The sequence below is a fragment of the Girardinichthys multiradiatus genome, chromosome 1 (assembly GCF_021462225.1).
Source record: "Girardinichthys multiradiatus isolate DD_20200921_A chromosome 1, DD_fGirMul_XY1, whole genome shotgun sequence".
NCBI classification, from domain to species: Eukaryota; Metazoa; Chordata; class Actinopteri; order Cyprinodontiformes; family Goodeidae; genus Girardinichthys; species Girardinichthys multiradiatus.
This window is the reverse complement of record NC_061794.1, coordinates 43,427,678-43,448,750: the sequence shown is the minus strand read 5'-3', so window position 1 is coordinate 43,448,750 and position 21,073 is coordinate 43,427,678. Positions and strand designations below refer to the sequence as shown.

General features: G+C 40.7%; 2 protein-coding genes across 3 annotated transcripts in view; both read left to right on the top strand.

The window, feature by feature from the left end:
- The first annotated feature begins 71 nt into the window (after positions 1 to 71).
- ttpal (tocopherol (alpha) transfer protein-like) lies at positions 72 to 6,649 on the top strand. 2 transcript variants are annotated; one of them, XM_047379984.1, is made up of 6 exons: positions 72 to 210; positions 774 to 1,000; positions 2,875 to 3,118; positions 3,291 to 3,484; positions 3,631 to 3,741; positions 4,890 to 6,649. In XM_047379984.1, exons 2-6 carry the CDS (start codon positions 791 to 793, stop codon positions 5,166 to 5,168), a joined length of 1,038 nt encoding a protein of 345 aa, XP_047235940.1. In that variant the 5' UTR covers positions 72 to 210; positions 774 to 790; the 3' UTR covers positions 5,169 to 6,649. The 2 variants fall into 2 exon arrangements, with proteins under 2 accessions (XP_047235940.1, XP_047235947.1); XM_047379991.1 differs by lacking the exon at positions 72 to 210 and adding an exon at positions 231 to 316.
- Positions 6,650 to 11,747: 5,098 nt separating this feature from the next.
- Positions 11,748 to 21,073, top strand: part of pkig (protein kinase (cAMP-dependent, catalytic) inhibitor gamma) — a 49,107-nt gene continuing 39,781 nt past the window's right edge. Inside the window, exon 1 of the mRNA XM_047362254.1 lies at positions 11,748 to 12,164. The gene's annotated coding sequence lies outside the window, so the exon portion shown is untranslated. The remainder of the gene's footprint in view (positions 12,165 to 21,073) is intronic.

Genomic DNA, 21,073 nt, shown 5'->3' with positions numbered 1-21,073 from the left:
CAATGCAATAAAACATTTAAAAAAAAAACTCTCAGGAGGCTTTAAAATTGCATTTAAGACGTAAAAATGTGTGTCTGACATGTCAGGACAGGCCTGTTTCCGATAGACCCCGAACGCACCAGAGCAACAGACGCTGCGTCACATGGTGCAAATGGACCAATAAGTGAACCCCGTTCACAAAACCCGGAAAAAAGGATTTTGTACCGACAGGTCTGTTGTGATTTTTGACTCTTCAGGTCTTTATGTCTGTTACTGTGGCTGTTTACATATTTTTCCCGGCGGTGCCTATTAAAAAGACCTGTGTCTTTTGTAGCAGGTTGTTGTTTGGTATATTTCGGATTAGTATGCAGGGTTTTTTTTTTTAAGCCTGAACCAGGTTCTGCCGCAGGGTCGGCAGAGCAAGATCAATCATATTTTGACAATGTCGTTGCTTTAGAGGCAAAAAACAGTGTTGTAGGCTCCACAGTTTATGATTTAACGGAGATAAAGTGGTTCATGTGTAAACTGCGGTATACCTGAACGCACCACAGTTTAATTTCAATGCTGCACAAAATGTCTTAAACATAAAGTATTTGGTGATAAATCCATCAGAAAGTGCTCTTTATCTATACTACAGCGCAGAGAAATGTCATATTTTCTTTGTTTATTTTGATGAATTGACTTTATAAGATCCGCTTAGGTTTTTAAATATTGAAACTATGTTTCTTAGTTGGAAGCGGTACTGTCTATGTTTTCGTTTTTACAGCTGCTTCCTTTATGTCTGTTTGTTTCAGCTTCACCCAGTCAGTCCATGGCCGATCAGCATGAGTCTGTCAGCCTCTGTCCTCCCCAGGCGGACCATGCAACAGCTGCAGGACACAGCTGGTTCCCTGGACCACCTCCGCCTATGTATTCCTGCACCTTGACCCCTGAACTGGTGGCCAAAGCACGGGAAGAGCTACAAGAGAAGCCCGAGTGGCGTCTACGAGATGTCCAAGCACTGAGAGACATGATTCTCAAGGTTCTCTATCCTACTTGTTAGCTTTTATTGTCTTTAACTTAAATATTATAAACTTGTGCGTAGGGTAAGTCAACAATGACAAAGTTTATACAGTGATGAATTAGCACAACCCTGTTTTGCCAGCTGTAAGGCACGATGGTGGAAGTGTAATTATTTGGGTTTGTTTTGCAGCTATTAGAATTGTGCTTTTTGCAGTCATTAAGTCAGCCATGAGCTCTTCAGTGTACCAAAAAATATTTTACAGTAAAAAGAGATGTGGTGAGGTTAAGACTCCAGCAATGCTTGAGGTGCTGAGAAATCAACTAATTAACAAGTGAACACATTTTGACTTGTGGCCTTCATCAGATCTTTGTCCCTCTCCATCCACCTTAGAAGTAGGTGAAGGTCAGCAAGAAACCTTTAGATCTCAGAGTCTGAGTTAAAGTAAAGCTTTCCTCAGACACCTTCATGAAAGAAAAACACATCTGCTAATCAATTTCACGTTTTTTTTCCTAAGGTGATTCAACAATCTATTAAATGACAGGGGTGTGAGTTTTTTTCTTCCTGTTTACCATTAACAACATCCCAAAATAAGCAGCAGTGTACCTGAAGCTAAGCAAGAAGCCCATTAGACCTTACTTTGGTTTTTACTTCAAATCTTTGAGTCTTTTCTGTTTTTAAAGGTTAAATACATACAAAAAAAAACTCCTTTGATTGGGCAACAATGTATTTATGTTATAAAACCTGTGAAAGCAGAACTGGCGGCAAATATAAAGCCTGAAAAGAACACGTCAACCAGTCTAACAGCGTTCATCACTTTACTGTGTTGAAATCATTTCTGAACAACTTAAGAGTAAGATTAGGTACTAGTTGTTTTTAGGATGAGTTTGCTTGTGGTTTTTGTCCATTTTAGTTGTATAGCATTAGTAACTACACTAGATATTGTCACACCTATCTGTCCAGGGATGTGGCTTAGCTATATTTTGGCTGATTTGACAATCAAAAATGTTCCATAATTGTGAAAGGAAAAGGATACATTCTAGCTTTTCATTTTTTTCACTAATAAAAATCTGGAAAATGTGGTGTGCATTTGGATCTAGCCTCCCAGAGTTGATACGAAAACCACAATTTGCTATAATTGCAGCTGCAAGTCTTATAAAGTATGGTTCTACCAGCTTTGTACATCTATACAAAACATTTCTTGAACGTGTGAACAGCCATATTTAAGTCTTACCAAAGATTCTCAATTGGTTTTAGGTCTGACCTTTGACTGGGCCACATGAATATGCTTCCATCTAAAATTTAGCTTTGACTGTACAGGTGCATCTTGATAAATTAGAATATTGTTGGAAAGTTCATTCATTTCAGTAAATACGTTTACTAATTAAAACACGTTATATAGATTCTGTTAATTATGATGATTTTCTGCTTCCAGCTAATGAAGATTTAATTAAGATTAGAGTATTACATCACACCAATAAAAATCATTTTAATGCAGAAATGTGGGCTTTATTAAAAGTATGTTTAATACCTATTAAAGGTTGTTATTTTCAAAAGGTATGGCTATGGAAGGCATATTCCAATCTACTGAGATATACCTACATATTTAGGGCTGTATTGATGGTGGGAGGTAAACTTCAGCTCCAATCTCAAGTCTTCAGCAGCTTCTAATGGGTTTCTTTCAGGAATACCTTGTAGTCAGCTCCAGCTATCTTCTCATGAACTCCTTCTGAAGAAAAGCATCCCCAGAGCATGATGCTCCCACCACCATGTATGATGTCTGTAGTTGTAATGAGTCAGAGTTTTAAAAACCTCAAGGATTGGGAATACTTTTGTAATACTCTGAATTGGGAGCTTTTTATTATCTGAATTTATTTTTCTGTTTGACTCCCCAGGAACATCCACATCTCAGAACCCGACTAGATGATGCCTTCCTCCTGCGCTTCCTGCGGGCCAGGAAGTTCGACTATGACCGTGCCCTACAGCTGCTGCTCAATTACCACGCCGGCCGTAAGGCCTGGCCGGAGGTCTTCCAGGACCTGAAGCCATCCACGGTCAAACACGTCCTGGACCTGGGTTTTCTCACGATCCTGCCAAGGCCGGATCCCAATGGGAGATACATCCTCTTTCTCCAGCCAGGTTGGCCTCCTTTTTATTTTTCTATGAACATATCAGCAGTTTTGCAACTGATCAACAACTCCATAACAATTTGTTAGACGAGTGTCTTATTAATCTGTGCAATCCATGAATGTCGGCTATTCCAAACAGCCTTTATGTGGATAAACTTTGTCATTGTGTCCTCTTCTCCCAGGAAAATGGAGACCAAATGACTATCCCTTTGTGGACAATGTGCGGGCCATTTATCTGACTCTGGAGAAGCTGATCCAGCCAGAGGAAACCCAGGTTAACGGGATTGTCATCCTAGCCGACTACACTGGGGTGGGCATGTCGCAAGCATCCAATCCAGGCCCCTCTCTTGCCAAAAAAGTCGTGAGCATACTCCAGGTGAGACATCATTTAATAGATGTGTTTAATTTTGGTGAGATACGTTTAAATAAATCACAACAGCTTGCATGCTTACATTTACTTTTTACTACTAAACCCGTTTCTTAGCTTTGTGTTCTGATTGTAGCTTCTTTTTTAATCAACAGGATGGCTTTCCCATCAGAATCAAGGCTGTTAACATTATTAACGAGCCACGGATTTTCAAAGGCATCTTCGCTATAATCAAGCCTTTCCTGAAGGAGAAGATGGCAGAGAGGGTAACTGTTGTCCGTGAATCATCTTGACTCTTGTTTTTCTAACAAGAGCCTTCTCTCTGTGTTGCGCTTCACTTTAAAAACACTTCAGCCCTGAAATAGTGAAAAGCTGAATATTAAAACAGGCCAAAAACTAAACTTATTCCTTGAGGGAACATCTGGAGAAATGTCATTTTTTTAGTTAAAGAGTTAATGTAAAGAACTTCTTATGGAGTTCATTGGGGGGCTGGAAATCTACAATATTTCAATTTAAACTTTGTTTTTCATGGGTTTTAAAAGTGTTCCTACTTGTATTAAACTGTTTGAAAAGGTAGCACATTTTTTTATGCATCACGATCAATTTATTAATGGTTTCTGCTGAATCAGTAACATCAATTTGTAAAGTAGCTTAAGCGCAGACTGGACGGACATCGTCTGTAAAAGATAATTTACACAATTTGGCACAGATTGTCAGTCAGGTTTAGGTCTGTACTTTGACTGGGCCATTCTAGCTCTGGCTGTATGTTAGGGGTAATTTTTCTGCTGTAAGGTGAACCTTCGCTCCAGCCTCCAACAGGTTTTCTGCCGGGACTTTGTTCCATCGATCTTCCAATCAGATCAGACCAGCTTCCTTGTCCCTGCTGAGAAAAAAAGAGTCCCCACATCATGATGCCACCCCCACCGTGATGTACCATGGGGATATAGTGTGTTCAGAGTGAAGTGTATTGTTAGTTATCCATCACTCATAAAGTTGCACATACAACAGTTACATTTTGGTCTCGTCTGACAAAAATAATTCCTTCCTTCCATCCATTCGTCCCTCCCATCCTATGATCTTTGGAGGATTCATATATAAATATATATAAATCCTGACCACTGTGGACATTCCTGTAGTGAGCTTTAAATACCGGTTGAAGAAGGTCAGAGAATTTAGGAAATAGTGCACCGGTAGGATGGAATGATGAATGAAAAATCCTGAATTGAAAGATGCTGAACATCCTTTTAAAACTCTTTAAAAGTGCAGATATTTGACTTGTGGAAGGTGTGAGAACCCTCTATATGTTAATGTGGAGACAACATGCCGCTGACATGACATGACATGAAATATTGATTAGAGCCAGTGTAAATATTGAGGCTGCTGGCTGACGTGTCTCTTCTGTCTCTTTGGACAGTACGTCCTCCACGGCTCAGACCTGCGTTCACTGCAGAGGAACATCCCTCCCTCGGTTCTGCCAGAGAACTACGGCGGCACCGCCGGCCAGCTGGACATGAGCGCCTGGTCAAGGCTGCTGCTGGACTGTGAGGAGGAATTTATTGTGGAGTTCTGCCAGCCAGATCCACTAGAGGGCGTGGTGCTCCCAGACTCCATGCTGTTTGAAGGAGGGCAGGCTGGAGGAAAGGATGAGGACGCCTTCAGAGGGCTACGCTCTCAGCTTTACTACTGTTACTGATGTGCACACAGCCAGTCACTGAGAGGACTTCTTCTGTTTCATCTGAAACACGGGTGTAAACTTTTAAAGAGCAAGTTGCCAATACTCAAATTTCTTTTACTAACTAAAGAGCACTACACTGTATAAAATTCACTCTACTTTAAAAGAAGCCCGGCATTCAGTCATTGCTGCAAGGCAGCTCCATGCTCTCTGCTGAAGAGGCTTCTGAGTTCATGCTCGATCAGTGTTTCTTTGTTATTGTCTTCACTAATGTTTATGGCTTTATGTTGTTTAATAGTTGTGTGCCTGGATGGTAATTGAAGCACATTTTATTTGTGTATTTAATATTCCTACAAGAAGTTGCCCTATCCATTCAAAAATCAGAACACCGCTTTTGCTTGATTTGGCCGATTAGATAAAGGAAAGGTGTGCATTTATTTTAATTTAATAGATAAAAATATAAATATATCCAAGTTACAAGCATCCCTCTTCAGACAAACAGCAGGGAATCCAATAAAAACACAAACTCGAAGTTGCTTTATTGGTGTTCATGCATCATCTAGATACAATCAAAACATTCTTTTTGTTCTCCTAAAATTACAGTTTCCATATTTCAATACATTCAGATGATAATGAATTCTACAAATTATTGAAATGTTTTGGAAATGCGATGATTAGGCTTTTTCTGGGAGATTCTCATTCCTGATTTTCTTTGAGGTTTGACCTGCCAATTATGTGTTTTTTGTCTTTCTAACGACTATAAACACTTAAAAATGACAAAAATGCACGATAATCACCATTTATACATAAAAACCTGTTTCCCTAACTTTAATCTTAATTTTAAGAATTTAAAAAAAGTCAATCTAAGTACATGTCCTTAACTGATGTGTTTATAGACCAGCATTATTTAGAGGTCTAAGTTAATTGCATTCAGTGAATATGAAAACGGTGCATCTTTAAACATTTTGTTTTGTGTCTTCTTTCTGTCAGTGTTACGTTTCCATTAATGTTTAGTTCATGTTGTAGCTGAAGACATATGAAGACACTTCGTATGTGCAGCAATGGAAAACATTGCCTTAAATTGTTCTTTTAAGTTACACTTATGTGCATCAAAGCAATATTTGTGAGTGTTTGAAATTAAACAGCTAGCTGCTAGTTCAGTTGAACGTATAGGTTTCAGAGCCTTTTTTAGTAAAGGTTTTAGTTTTGGGCTTATTTTTTTGAAGTTTAGGTAATCTGCCTTATGTATATTATCGATTATTTGCATGTTTTCTCATGCAGTCTTAATGCATTACATCACATGACTTTATAGACATCTGACTTGCCAAAATGTATATAAATGTGCAATAACACTGAATTGATGGTGTTGCCTCTGCCCAACGCTGAGTATTTGTGTCCCGTCTTTTTATTTTTCATATTTCAAGCATGTCTGTTACTGTGCTGTATTGTATTGCAGGGTGTTTATTGTTAATGGTTAAGACAGTAAAGCTATTATACAGAAAGTGCTATATGTGTCTTGTTTGTACTGTTGGCAAACAATGGGGAATGCTGCAGCCCTTAGGGAAGCTGTTGGTATTTTCACCAACTGCCGGTGTTCTTAGCTGAGTTACCCACACCGGTTTCATGGGTCCCTGCAGATATGACAAATCCAGAACCAGAAGAGGATTTTCTGTTTCCTGGGACTGGATGTCCAAGAAGGTTTACTCTAAGGACAGACTGAGCAATGCTCAGAGATGACCCATTAAATATTTTAAGTGTTAAGTGTTACAGTTTATTACAATTAGGGAAAAAAAAGACTTTACAAATATGGCTGTGTTGAAAGGACCGCTGATACAAAGCCTCTTCTCTCTAAAAAGAAGGTGACAGCATGGCTTACACTTGCAAAGTTGCACCTAAATATGTTACAGCTCATGGAACAATCATCTGGACAGATGAGACCAAAGTGCAGATCTATTCATCTATTTCTAGCTTCTGCACCCTTTTCGGCTCTGCTCCAATACTCGCACTGCCACCATTGTGTCCTTCAATTGCACGTTCCCCTTAATGGGTTCGAGTGTGTAGTGTGTCCCAATTCTCCCGATTGATCTTTCAGCCCGCCCCCTTGATCCACTCTTTGGCTAAGCGTGCATCTAAGCTGACTTCCTCAAAGTTTATTTCCCACAATTTATTGCTGTATGTGATGTTTTTAAGCAAAAACCAATAAACATCAATGTAATCAACCATAAAATCAGAATAATAGTAACTGCCTAAACTTTAGACAGGAAGCCGACGATATTTATGTATATATTTTATTGGTTTTCGAGGTTGAACATAGTAAGATGCCACCCGGCTTCAAGTTGATTCTAGATATTCCTATAGTCAGTAGCCCATAACATTGAAATTAAAGTTTCAAACAAGAGTCTGGTGTATAAGCCTCCTACGGTTCCTGCGCTTTCGTCTCAAAATGATTGCTTGTTGCAGTTTTAAAGTAATTTGCAGTAAGACCATAAAAACAGTGACAGTTGAGTCAATCACATATGTCTCGGTATATTAACGTATTCTAGAGCCTAATTTTAGCCCATCTGTCTGAAAGGTAAACGTTGGTCTAAACAGGATCAAGTAAGAGGAAAATTATTTTAGATTTACTGGAAAATTTAAACCAGTAAGACTGGGAGAAAAAAAAAAAAACTGAAATTAAAAGCTCAAAGTCCAGTCTTCAGAAACTTCAATGAACTGAGGCAAAGCTGTTGAGAAAAATGGGCCAAAAAATTTCTTCACCTTATGCAAGACTAATAAAGTCACAGGAGACAATGACCTTTAGTTGATGTTGCTAAATCTAGTTTCTACAAAACTGTTGAATCATGAAGTGCTATTCTTTCAGTGATTCCTCAGCTTAGCTTAGTTTTTGTTAAATAAATACAGTTAACATTAACATAGTTTGCTTTGTTTGCAAAATTTGCAATTGATCAAATTTTAAGTAGTCTATAATAGGAATTTTGCAAAAGGAGTGGGAAAACCCAACTTTCTTTGGAGATTCAAAGGTTTTCTGTTCTTCAAAGAAGACACGCCAATAAAAGTCCAGATAACTGAGAGCAAATTGGGTTTTATTGCTCTAAATTGCTATTCTGATAACTCATATGGTTTCTAGCAACAGTTTAGAGTTTTATGATGTTTAAAGATCTATGGACAATATTTCATCCAGACAGGTTTTGACCCTGTAAAATATTATAAAGTGATTTAATTAAAAATGACTTTTATAACAGTTTCATCTCCTTGTGTATAGTTTATACATCATAGTGGACTATTTTAACACCTTTTGAACCCTCTTTTAATGTCAAATCACCCCATGGACTCTAATTCGCCCTCATTGCATGTCTGCTGTAGAGGGTCACTTCAAGCTGCTCTATCTCCCACTGAAAAAGGCACGAAAAATCCTGAGTGACCATCAGAGAGTTTTGCCACTAATGGTCCAAGAAGTGTTTAAAGTTTGCACAGGGACTGTTTGTTCAAGGCAAAAATTCTTGTTTGCATTTCAGTTTGACTGATGAATACTGCAACTCAGCCTTTTCCCTGGCTCTTATTCACTTGGATGTTTTGTTTTGTGCATAAATACATCTTGTTAGTAGAGGAGTACCCATAATGATTCATACCCCTTGGCAGGTTTTAATTTGATCAACATGTTGCTTCTGACTAAAAGTAATATTTTATTGCGGAAATTTGCAAAAAGCTTGTTTGCACTTATAAGAAGAGTTTGATTGTAATGAAAATAAAAATGTAACCATTGATTTTTGAGATGTGTGCAAATAATTTTTGACATGCCATTTTTTTAATCAAATGTACAGTACAGACCATAGGTTTGGACACACCTTCTCATTCAAAGACTTTTCTTTATTTTCATGAGTATGAATATTGTAGCTTCACACTGAAGGCATCAAAACTATGAATTAACACATATGTAATTATATACTGAACAAAAAAGTGTGAAACAACTGAAAATATGTCTTATATTCTAGGTTCTTCAAAGTAGACACCTTTTGCTTTGATTACTGCTCCACACACTCTTGGCCTTCTGTTGATGAGCTTCAAGAGGTAGTCACCTGAAATGGTTTTCCAACAGTCTGGAAGGAGTTCCCAGAGATGCTTAGCACTTGTTTGCCCTTTTGCCTTCATTCTGCGGTCCAGCTCACCCCAAACCATCTTGATTGGGTTCAGGTCCGGTGACTGTGGAGGCCAGGTCATCTGGCTCAGCACCCCATCACTCTCCTTCTTGGTCAAATAGCCCTTACACAGCCTGGAGGTGTGTTTGGGGTCATTGTCTTGTTGAAAAATAAATGATGGTCCAACTAAACGCAAACCGGATGGAATAGCATGCCGCTGCAAGATGTTGTGGTAGCCATGCTGGTTCAGTATGCCTTCAATTTTGAATAAATCCCCAACAGTGTGACCATCAAAGCACCTCCACACCATCACACCTCCTTCTCCATGCTTCACGGTGGGAACCAGGCATGTAGAGTCCATCCGTTCACCTCTTCTGCGCCGCACAAAGTCACGGTGGTTGGAACCAAAGATCTCAAACTTGGACTCATCAGACCAAAGCACAGATTTCCACTGGTCTAATGTCCATTCCTTGTGTTCTTTAGCCCAAACAAGTCTCTTCTGCTTGTTGCCTGTCCTCAGCAGTGGTTTCCTAGCAACTATTTTACCAGGAAGGCCTGATTCACACAGTCTCCTCTTAATAGTTATTCTAGAGATGTGTCTGCTGCTAGAACTCTGTGTGGCATTGACCTGTTCTCTAATCTGAGCTGCTGTTAACCTGTGATTTCTGAGGCTGGTGACTTGGATGAACTTATCGTCCGCAGCAGAGGTGACTCTTGGTCTTCCTTTCCTGGGGCGGTCCTCATGTGAGCCAGTTTCTTTGTAGCGCTTGATGGTTTCTGCGACGGCACTTGGGGACACTTTCAAAGTTTTCCCAATTGTTCAGACTGGCTGACCTTCATTTCTTAAAGTAATGATGGCCACTAATTTTTTTTTACTTAGCAGCTTTTTTCTTGCCATAATACAAATTCTAACAGTCTATTCAGTAGGACTATCAGCTGTGTACTGTATCCACCTCCTGCACAACACAACTGATGGTCCCAACCCCATTTTTAAGGCTTGAAATCCCACTTATTAAACCTGACAGGGCACACCTGTGAAGTGAAAACCATTTCAGGTGACTACCTCTTGAAGCTCATCAACAGAATGCCAAGAGTGTGAGGAGCAGTAATCAAAGCAAAATGTGGCTACTTTGAAGAACCTAGAATATAAGACATATTTTCAGTTGTTTCACACTTTTTTGTTCAGTATATAATTCCACATGTGTTAATTCATAGTTTTGATGCCTTCAGTGTGAAGCTACAATATTCATACTCATGAAAATAAAGAAAAGTCTTTGAATGAGAAGGTGTGTCCAAACCTTTGGTCTGTACTGTAATAAAAACAGATAAATTGGTTATTTGAGCTGTATGCCCATTTTACACTGTTGTATTATGTTTTAAGAGATGTTGGCCTCATTTCCTATCAGAAATACACTTCTTGGCTAAATGAAAAATCATTTTAAATGCAAACCTGCCAAAGGTCTAAATAATTAATAATGTTGTTTTCTAGCAGTAGCTTTGTTGGTTAGCAGCCGGAGTGACAGTCGGCTCCTCTAAGGCTGAGGCCATGGTTCCCAACCAAAAACAGATGGACTGTCCCTCTCTGGATCAGCGGTCCGTCTCTGAGGATGCATTTAAGTATCTTGATGTTTTGCTGACAATGATGGTAGACAAATTGAGACCTTTTCTGCAGTACAGAGGGTTCTGTTCTGTTCTGTCTTTGTGAATAAAGAGCTAATCCAAAAAGCAATGCGTATTTACTGGATTTTCTATGTTCTAATCTCAACCTCTGGTCACAAGATATGGATCATGAGCAAAAAGATGAGATTCCAGATACAAGTGTCAGAAAAAAAAATCTTTTATATTGTGGCTGCTATCAACCTTATAGGTAGGGTGAGGAGCTCCATCATCCAGAGAGAGCGCAGAGTGGCACCACTGCTTCTTTGAGACAAAAGAAGTCTGAGGTCCTTCAAGCATCTGATCAAGATGACTTCTGGGTGCCTCTATTTGAGGACCCAGAAGTTGCAGAACAAACAAAATGTAACTTTGGGCTTAAGAACCCCTTGCAACCTTGCTGAAAGAGTGGAGGAGCGTTGCTTGGATGGCTTTCTTCTTGGGCCAGATGGATAGAAGGATGTATAGATAACTGATGGTGGGCAGATGGATTTAGGAAGGGGCAGGTGGCTAAAGGACAAAAGATGGATGGATCGATTGTAAATGACAGTGGACTTGGATGATGGATACAACTTTTAGACTACGGAATAAACTATGGAAATATGTTTTTCCATACTCCAGTGTTTTGTTGAATAAATATCCAGACCTGGAAAATGCATCTACACTTTTCCAGACTGCGTAGGAACCCTGCGTAGGAACCCTGATGGGGGTTCCCTGCTCGGAGATTTATTGTCACCGGCTGTCTGTTGTTTTGATGTCTGCCTGAACAAAGCAGTACAGACATAAAAGCTATAACAAAGGGTCCCCTCCTCTTCTCTGCTCGCTCCTCTGTCATACACACCAGAATAAACGAAGTGCGTTTCATCGTTGCGTGGCGTGGATTTGGCTCCAGCCCACAGGAGGAGCGGGGAGCCCTCACGGCCTCCCTCTGATTGGCTCACGCACGACCAAACTCCATTTTGGAAAAACAGCTGTTTGAAGGCACAAGCTTTTCCCGTTTCTCGCCGATGCTTCCCTGAGAAAAACCCTGCAGACGTCCGGACGCGCTCTCGTCCTCCTCCGCTACCGGAGGTCTGGTCCCTGGCTCCAACCAACGCGCTGCCGTGTTTCGGCCCTGTCTTCGGGGGTGCTGCTGCGGTTTTGTCCGACTGCCAGGAAACTTAACTGGAGATCCATGGTGTTCAATTTCCATTGTAAGAAGTGGATAACAGGAGGCGACCCGACCAAGGTGAGTGCAGCTGTGTTATTGCTGAAGTCCGCGCAGCTGGGGGAGTTTTACGCGTATTAAATGTTTATGTGTTTATGGGAGAAGTGGGCAGCCGCAGGAGTCACGAAGCAAACGCGTCCACGTTGATTTTATTAAGGCATTTTCCTCGCCGGCCCAGCCTCCAGTCAGCCGGAGACAACAATAACATCTGAAACACACGCTGCATACAAACGACCAGCCTGTCCTCTGGCTCAGGCTGGACTCCGTTCCCTCATAATTTCTAATCATATTTAGGGTTGTCCGCGGCTGTCGAAGGGAATCTGGTGTATCCATTAATCTAACCGCCTGTGTCTGTGTGGGTTCCGTTTTAAAAAGCCTGGCATGCCAGTGCCTCCTACACATGAGCTCTTTGAAAAACCTCCTCTGCCTTTTCCCATCAACTAGCCTCATTCTTCTCCGTTAATGCACCATCCATCCAACCCGCCATCCTCCCCTCCCCCTATCCCGTAAAGCCACATCAACTTCTGTTTCATGACTCAATAACCCATGACAGCACGTTGCATGCGGTGGTCTGGCTGTTGAGTGCAGGGTTCCTATACAGTATGGACAACTCTGGAAACAGTATGGAATTTGATTGGAATGGAGGAGAAAATATGCAATATGAGTATGGAAAAACATTTGTGTTTCCAGACTTCTGCATCCATCCATGCATCCAATATTATGTCCATCCTTAAATCTATCCACCCATCCATCCATCCATCAGACCAAAACCCATCCATCCATCCATCCATCAAAACAAAACATCCATCCATCCATCCATCCATCAAATCAAAACGTATCCATTCATCCATCCATCCGTCCGAACAAAACATCCATCCATCCATCAAATCAAAACATCCATCCATCTGAACAAAACATCCGTCCATCCATCCATCCATCCATCCATCGATCCATCAAATCAAAACGTATCCATTCATCCATCCATCCATCTGAACAAAACATCCATCCATTCATCCGTCCGAACAAAACATCCATCCATCCATCCATCCATCCATCCATCAAATCAAAACGTATCCATTCATCCATCCATCCATCTGAACAAAACATCCATCCATTCATCCGTCCGAACAAAACATCCATCCATCTGAATAAAACATCCATCCATCCATTCATCCATCCATCCATCCATCCATCCATCAAATCAAAACGTATCCATTCATCCATCCATCCATCCGAACAAAACATCCATCCATCCATCCGTCCGAACAAAACATCCATCCATCTGAACAAAACATCCATCCATCCGTCCGAACAAAACATCCATCCATCTGAACAAAACATCCATCCATCCATCCGTCCGAAGAAAACATCCATCCATCTGAACAAAACATCCATCCATCAAATCAAAACGTATCCATTCATCCATCCATCCATCCGAACAAAACATCCATCCATTCATCTGTCCGAACAAAACATCCGAACAAAACATCCATCCATACATCCGTCCGAACAAAACATCCATCCATCCGAACAACACATCCATCCATCCATCTGAACAAAACATCCATCCATCTGAACAAAACATCCATCCATTCATCCATCCGAACAAAACATCCATCCATCCATCTGAACAAAACATCCATCCATCCATCCGAACAAAACATCCATCCATCCATCAAATCAAAACTTATCCATTCATCCATCCATCCATCCGAACAAAACATCCATCCATCCATCCGTCCGAACAAAACATCCATCCATCTGAAAAAAACATCCATCTGAACAAAACATCTGTCCATCCATCCATCCATCCATCCATCCATCCATCAAATCAAAACGTATCCATTCATCCATCCATCCATCTGAACAAAACATCCATCCATTCATCCGTCCGAACAAAACATCCATCCATCCATCCATCCATCCATCAAATCAAAACATATCCATTCATCCATCCATCCGAACAAAACATTCATCCATCCATCCGAACAAAACATCCATCCATCCATCAAATCAAAACGTATCCATTCATCCATCCATCCATCTGAACAAAACATCCATCCATTCATCCGTCCGAACAAAACATCCATCCATCCATGCATGCATCCATCCATCCATCCATCAAATCAAAACGTATCCATTCATCCATCCATCCATCTGAACAAAACATCCATCCATTCATCCGTCCGAACAAAACATCCATCCATCCATCCATCCATCCATCAAATCAAAACGTATCCATTCATCCATCCATCCGAACAAAACATTCATCCATCCATCCGAACAAAACATCCATCCATCCATCAAATCAAAACGTATCCATTCATCCATCCATCCATCTGAACAAAACATCCATCCATTCATCCGTCCGAACAAAACATCCATCCATCCATGCATCCATCCTTCCATCCATCAAATCAAAACGTATCCATTCATCCATCCATCCATCCGAACAAAACATCCATCCATCCATCCGTCCGAACAAAACATCCATCCATCTGAAAAAAACATCCATCTGAACAAAACATCCGTCCATCCATCCATCCATCCATCCATCCATCCATCCATCAAATCAAAACGTATCCATTCATCCATCCATCCATCTGAACAAAACATCCATCCATTCATCCGTCCGAACAAAACATCCATCCATCCATTCATCCGTCCGAACAAAACATCCATCCATCCATCCATCCATCAAATCAAAACGTATCCATTCATCCATCCATCCATCTGAACAAAACATCCATCCATCCATCAAATCAAAACGTATCCATTCATCCATCCATCCATCTGAACAAAACATCCATCCATTCATCCGTCCGAACAAAACATCCATCCATCCATCCATGCATCCATCCATCAAATCAAAACGTATCCATTCATCCATCCATCCATCCGAACAAAACATCCATCCATCCATCCGTCCGAACAAAACATTCATCCATCTGAACAAAACATCCATCCATCCATCCATCCGTCCAAACAAAACATTCATCCATCTGAACAAAACATCCATCCATCCATCCGTCCAAACAAAACATCCATCCATCTGAACAAAACATCCATCCATCCATCCATCCGAACAAAACATCCATCCATCTGAACAAAACATCCATCCATCCATCCGTCCGAACAAAACATCCATCCATCTGAACAAAACATCCATCCATCCATCCGTCTGAACAAAACATCCATCCATCTGAACAAAACATCCATCCATCCATCCGTCCGAACAAAACATCCATCCATCCATCTGAACAAAACATCCATCCATTCATCCATCCGAACAAAACATCCATCCATCCATCCGTCCGAACAAAACATCCATCCATCCGAACAAAACATCCATCCATCCATCCATCTGAACAAAACATCCATCCATCTGAACAAAACATCCATCCATTCATCCATCCGAACAAAACATCCATTCATCCATCTGAACAAAACATCCATCCATCCATCCGAACAAAACATCCATCCATCCATCCATCAAATCAAAACTTATCCATTCATCCATCCATCCATCCGAACAAAACATCCATCCATCCATCCATCAAATCAAAACTTATCCATTCATCCATCCATCCATCCGAACAAAACATCCATCCATCCATCCATCCGTCCGAACAAAACATCCATCCATCTGAAAAAAACATCCATCCATCCATCCGAACAAAACATCCATCCCTCCATCCATCCATCCATCCATCCATCGCCCTCAATCCAACTGTTGTTCTTTCCATTCTGTCTTCAGTCTCTTTAAAGCCTGACCTCTGTAGAAATATTTGCCATAATTTCACAATGAAATCTGTCATCAGTCAGTCATTTTCTACCTCTTCTTCCATAGTGGGTTGCGGGGAAGCTGGTGCCTATCTCCAGCAGTCTATGGGCGGGAGGTGGGGTACATCCTGGACAGGTCGCCAGTCCATCGCAGGGCGTTGTATTTATACTATAATGAACAATTAGAAGTCTGGAAAAATAACTTTGACATGAAAAATATGTAGGGACCCTGTGAGTAATGTGTTCATCTAAGCTTTTGTGCTTGTATTTTTGGCCCTACTAGAAGATAACAACAGAGGCTGGATGGTGACTGTGACTAAGGAGCAGCAGCAGGACCCCCCATTTTGTGTGTGTGTGTGATGGTGGACAAGTGCCAGTGTTACTGGGCATGTACTGGTGAAAATAAACACTGGCTCCTTGCCTGCCTGTGGTTGCTTGTTTCACTGTTGACTGAGACAAAGAAGAACTCCCATAGCATCAAGCACAAAGACCTACCTAAATCTGAGCTAGTGTTTGTGCTGAGAAATCAATAACACAGTTTTGCACTGTTGCCTTACAGTAGAACAACCAGCTAAGTGTCACACAGGTGCTGGGAAACAGAGATGTGGCATGTCCTAACAGGGACAAGCTTAACAAACTGTTAGAAACTGTACACACACCTACATATTTGGCATAGCTTTTCATCTTTTGTGTGTGAAAGAAAAAAAGGACCTACTGTTTCTAGGCCAGCGATAAAAATACAACACGAAGAAGCCAAACTAGGTTAATAAGCCGGCCTGACACAGTTTTAATTGTAAAATTTTCTTCCTAATGAGGGACTTCCTAAACAAAATACGTTTAATGAGTCGACAAAAAACATTGTTCACCTTACTGTCACATAAGAAAGTCCTAGAATTATAAACTCTTTGGAGGTTGGATGTAAAGGGGCCATAACCTTTAGTTGCAGTTTTAAATATTTTGTCTTAAAACAATTAGTTGTATCATTATTTATTTTTTTACCATTATTAACAGCAGTGTATCCTGCCTTTAAAAACAGGCAATGATTTTGATGTCGGCTGAATGCAAATAGGCTGAAATAGTTTAACGTCTGGGATTCCCGCAGTACAATCACCTTGAGTAAAAATACCAGGGTATCATGACTGGCAGTGTCCAGCAACAGGTGGGGGAGGGACAGCACTATATGCTGAATTAGCAGTTTGTGACTAAATCCAGGTATTAACTCATTGCTTTTGCTGGATAAAATGACTTAAAATGTGTGTAGTAGAAGATGAGTCCAATCTGTTATTTGGCATAGTTTGTTCAAAAATTACCTGTCGCTGAAATGGTATGAAGTAATGTTTTTCTTTGTAACAAAAACAGCATTTTTTTGTCTAAGTTATTAGTAGAAATGTTTTGTTAGAAACTCTAAAAAATGCTTGAATCGCTAGGATCGAAGTTATGTCTATTTTACCCTCAGTTACGAGGGTCTTCATCCTACAAACAATACACTGAATACCTGCTGCCACTTAGCAGCTAAGACAGATTTATTGGTTGTTTTTCTAATTACTAGTAGAAATGACCCAAAGCTTTCCAAAAAGGAAAAGGTTGCTGCAGCATCGAAAATGGTATTGAAAATGTAGCATTATGATCACGCTGCCGCCATGTTTAGTGTTTCTTTTTCTTAGATTTATAAGAATGTGTAACTGTTAATAACCAACACCGTAGGAGTAGGAGTAATTATTGCTTTTCTGTATAAAATAAAAGCAAGCAGTAGATCCTGCTATACATTTTTATTCTAAAAGCTGTGAAATCGGGCTGTCTTTACTCATGGTTTTCTCACCAGTTTAACTGCAGTAAATCTGAACAGGGGACTAAATGGTGAATTTTCAGAATGACGTGGTCCTAGTCAAAGTGAGCAGGTTTCTTTAACTCCTAACATGCAAATTATAAAAAAATAATCCAAAGGAAAATATTTTCTTTTTTGTGGATTTTTGAAGTTTTGAAAACAGTTAATTTATCTTGTAATACAGGTCCTTCTCAAAATATTAGCATATTGTGATAAAGTTCATTATTTTCCATAATGTAATGATGAAAATTTAACATTCATATATTTTAGATTCATTGCACAGTAACTGAAATATTTCAGGTCTTTTATTGTCTTAATACGGATGATTTTGGCATACAGCTCATGAAAACCCAAAATTCCTATCTCACAAAATTAGCATATTTCATCCGACCAATAAAAGAAAAGTGTTTTTAATACAAAAAACGTCAACCTTCAAATAATCATGTACAGTTATGCACTCAATACTTGGTCGGGAATCCTTTTGACAGAAATGACTGCTTCAATGCGGCGTGGCATGGAGGCAATCAGCCTGTGGCACTGCTGAGGTCTTATGGAGGCCCAGGATGCTTCGATAGCGGCCTTTAGCTCATCCAGAGTGTTGGGTCTTGAGTCTCTCAACGTTCTCTTCACAATATCCCACAGATTCTCTATGGGGTTCAGGTCAGGAGAGTTGGCAGGCCAATTGAGCACAGTGATACCATGGTCAGTAAACCATTTACCAGTGGTTTTGGCACTGTGAGCAGGTGCCAGGTCGGGCTGAAAAATGAAATCTTCATCTCCATAAAGCTTTTCAGAAGATGAAAGCATGAAGCGCTTCAAAATCTCCTGATAGCTAGCTGCATTGACCCTGCCCTTGATAAAACACAGTGGACCAACACCAGCAGCTGACACGGCACCCCAGACCATCACTAACTGTGGGTACTTGACACTGGACGTCTGGCATTTTGGCATTTCCTTCTCCCCAGTCTTCCTCCAGACTCTGGCACCTTGATTTCTGAATGACATGCAGAATTTGCTTTCATCCGAAAAAAGTACTTTGGACCACTGAGCAACAGTCCAGTGCTGCTTCTCTGTAGCCCAGGTCAGGCGCTTCTGCCGCTGTTTCTGGTTCAAAAGTGGCTTGACCTGGGGAATGCGGCACCTGTAGCCCATTTCCTGCACACGCCTGTGCACGGTGGCTCTGGATGTTTCTACTCCAGTCTCAGTCCACTGCTTCCGCAGGTCCCCCAAGGTCTGGAATCGGCCCTTCTCCACAATCTTCCTCAGGGTCCGGTCACCTCTTCTCGTTGTGCAGCGTTTTCTGCCACACTTTTTCCTTCCCACAGACTTCCCACTGAGGTGTCTTGATACAGCACTCTGGGAACAGCCTATTCGTTCATAAATTTCTTTCTGTGTCTTACCCTCTTGCTTGAGGGTGTCAATAGTGGCCTTCTGGACAGCAGTCAGGTCGGCAGTCTTACCCATGATTGGGGTTTTGAGTGATGAACCAGGCTGGGAGTTTTAAAGGCCTCAGGAATCTTTTGCAGGTGTTTAGAGTTAACTCGTTGATTCAGATGATTAGGTTCATAGCTCGTTTAGAGACCCTTTTAATGATATGCTAATTTTGTGAGATAGGAATTTTGGGTTTTCATGAGCTGTATGCCAAAATCATCCGTATTAAGACAATAAAAGACCTGAAATATTTCAGTTAGTGTGCAATGAATCTAAAATATATGAATGTTAAATTTTCATCATGACATTATGGAAAATAATGAACTTTATCACAATATGCTAATATTTTGAGAAGGACCTGTATTTCACAGGAAAGCTGTTTATTTTGTTCTATTTTTATATTCCTGTGACATTTTTTGCAGTTCAGGGCAGATATTACCTTTTGATTTGCAAAAAGATTACAAGTCCGAGGGGATTTGGTCACCTGATGAATGGAAGATTAAATTCAACACAGTTTGTTCTCTGAGGTCAGATGTGCCTGTCTGTGGAACAGCTCTGCGCTGCCTCACCTCAGCTTACCAAACATAGCCTGTTGTCTGTCAAAATGGCTAAGGGGGTTGGAGAACAGCCAGAATAAACCCTGCTACCAAAGAGACACACATGCCCTGCTGACCTTGGACAGAGCCCTACAGAGCCTCCTTCAGTCATGTTCTTCAGTTCAAAGCGAGTCAGGAAGGAAAAAAGCCTCAGCCTCTCCCAATAAGATTACACATGCTGATGATTTGACAGTCATGAAGACTTATCCCGGGGTCCATTGTGCATTACATGTCTTCTAAACTGTGATGCCATTTTTCTCTGAAAGCGGTTAAATACTGAGTAATCAGCTCACGCTGGTGCAGTTATGATTATTTGCAGCGCTGCAACGCTTTGTACCTTCTCTTCTCCTCTGCTAACGCGATCAGAAAACAGAAGTTATATCTGCTTCAGCTGGGTCTTCCTGACACGATTCTGCTGCAAACACTGGAGCCACAGAGAGGCGGCACACACGACAAGGACGGGGGAGTTTAATGTGTGGCTGCTCGTTCATTAGTGGTCATCAGTTTGTTCTCCTGTCAGATTTATACCCCCAGAGTTCCTTTCTGGGTCCTGTACGTTTATAGCTGGTTATTCTGTCCTTAAATGGTAATCTAAGCAGCTATGATCAGCTTCCTTTTTTTTTCTGCGTTAGGGACAGAACATGACATTCTTTGGCTAAATATAGCCATCCATTCTCAAAATTACTTAAAATTTTGTGTAGATATCCTTCAGGTTATGGCCACCATCAGCAGCCTACCCAAAGAACTCTGGAGCATATTTAAGGGTCAAACAAGTCTAACTAAACATGTACACGTATAATAGTGAAGCAGAATGTTAATACTATGTGCTCTTGCTGCTCTCGGTCTATTTTTGCCTGCTTCCTTCTGTATAATCATTGGTCTGATGTGTGCATATTTTGCTCTCGGGGATTTGTCAGTTAGGCGGTCTTGACCTCCCTCCAACGACATACTTTTCCTTTTTTTGTGTGCGTGTGAAGCCTCTAAGCATTTCAGATTTTAACTTCCTAACTTCCCCATAAGGAGAAAATGAGTGCCATCGCCCTGGCCTTAACTGTCTCATGTGACCGATGTAAAGATCCAGTCGATCTGTTGTACAGCAGACCAAGAATCTGTCTCCTGTTCAACGTTTTGGCTGTATATTAAAGTCCGTTTATGAATGTTTTCCCTTGAAATCCATCAGGTTGCAGATGAAGCTAAAAAATACTGCTGGTTTAAAGGAGGATTCAGACTGATGTGGTATTACTGGATTGGAGCTCTGTTTTTCTTCAGAACATCCTTTATGCATTGTGGTATAG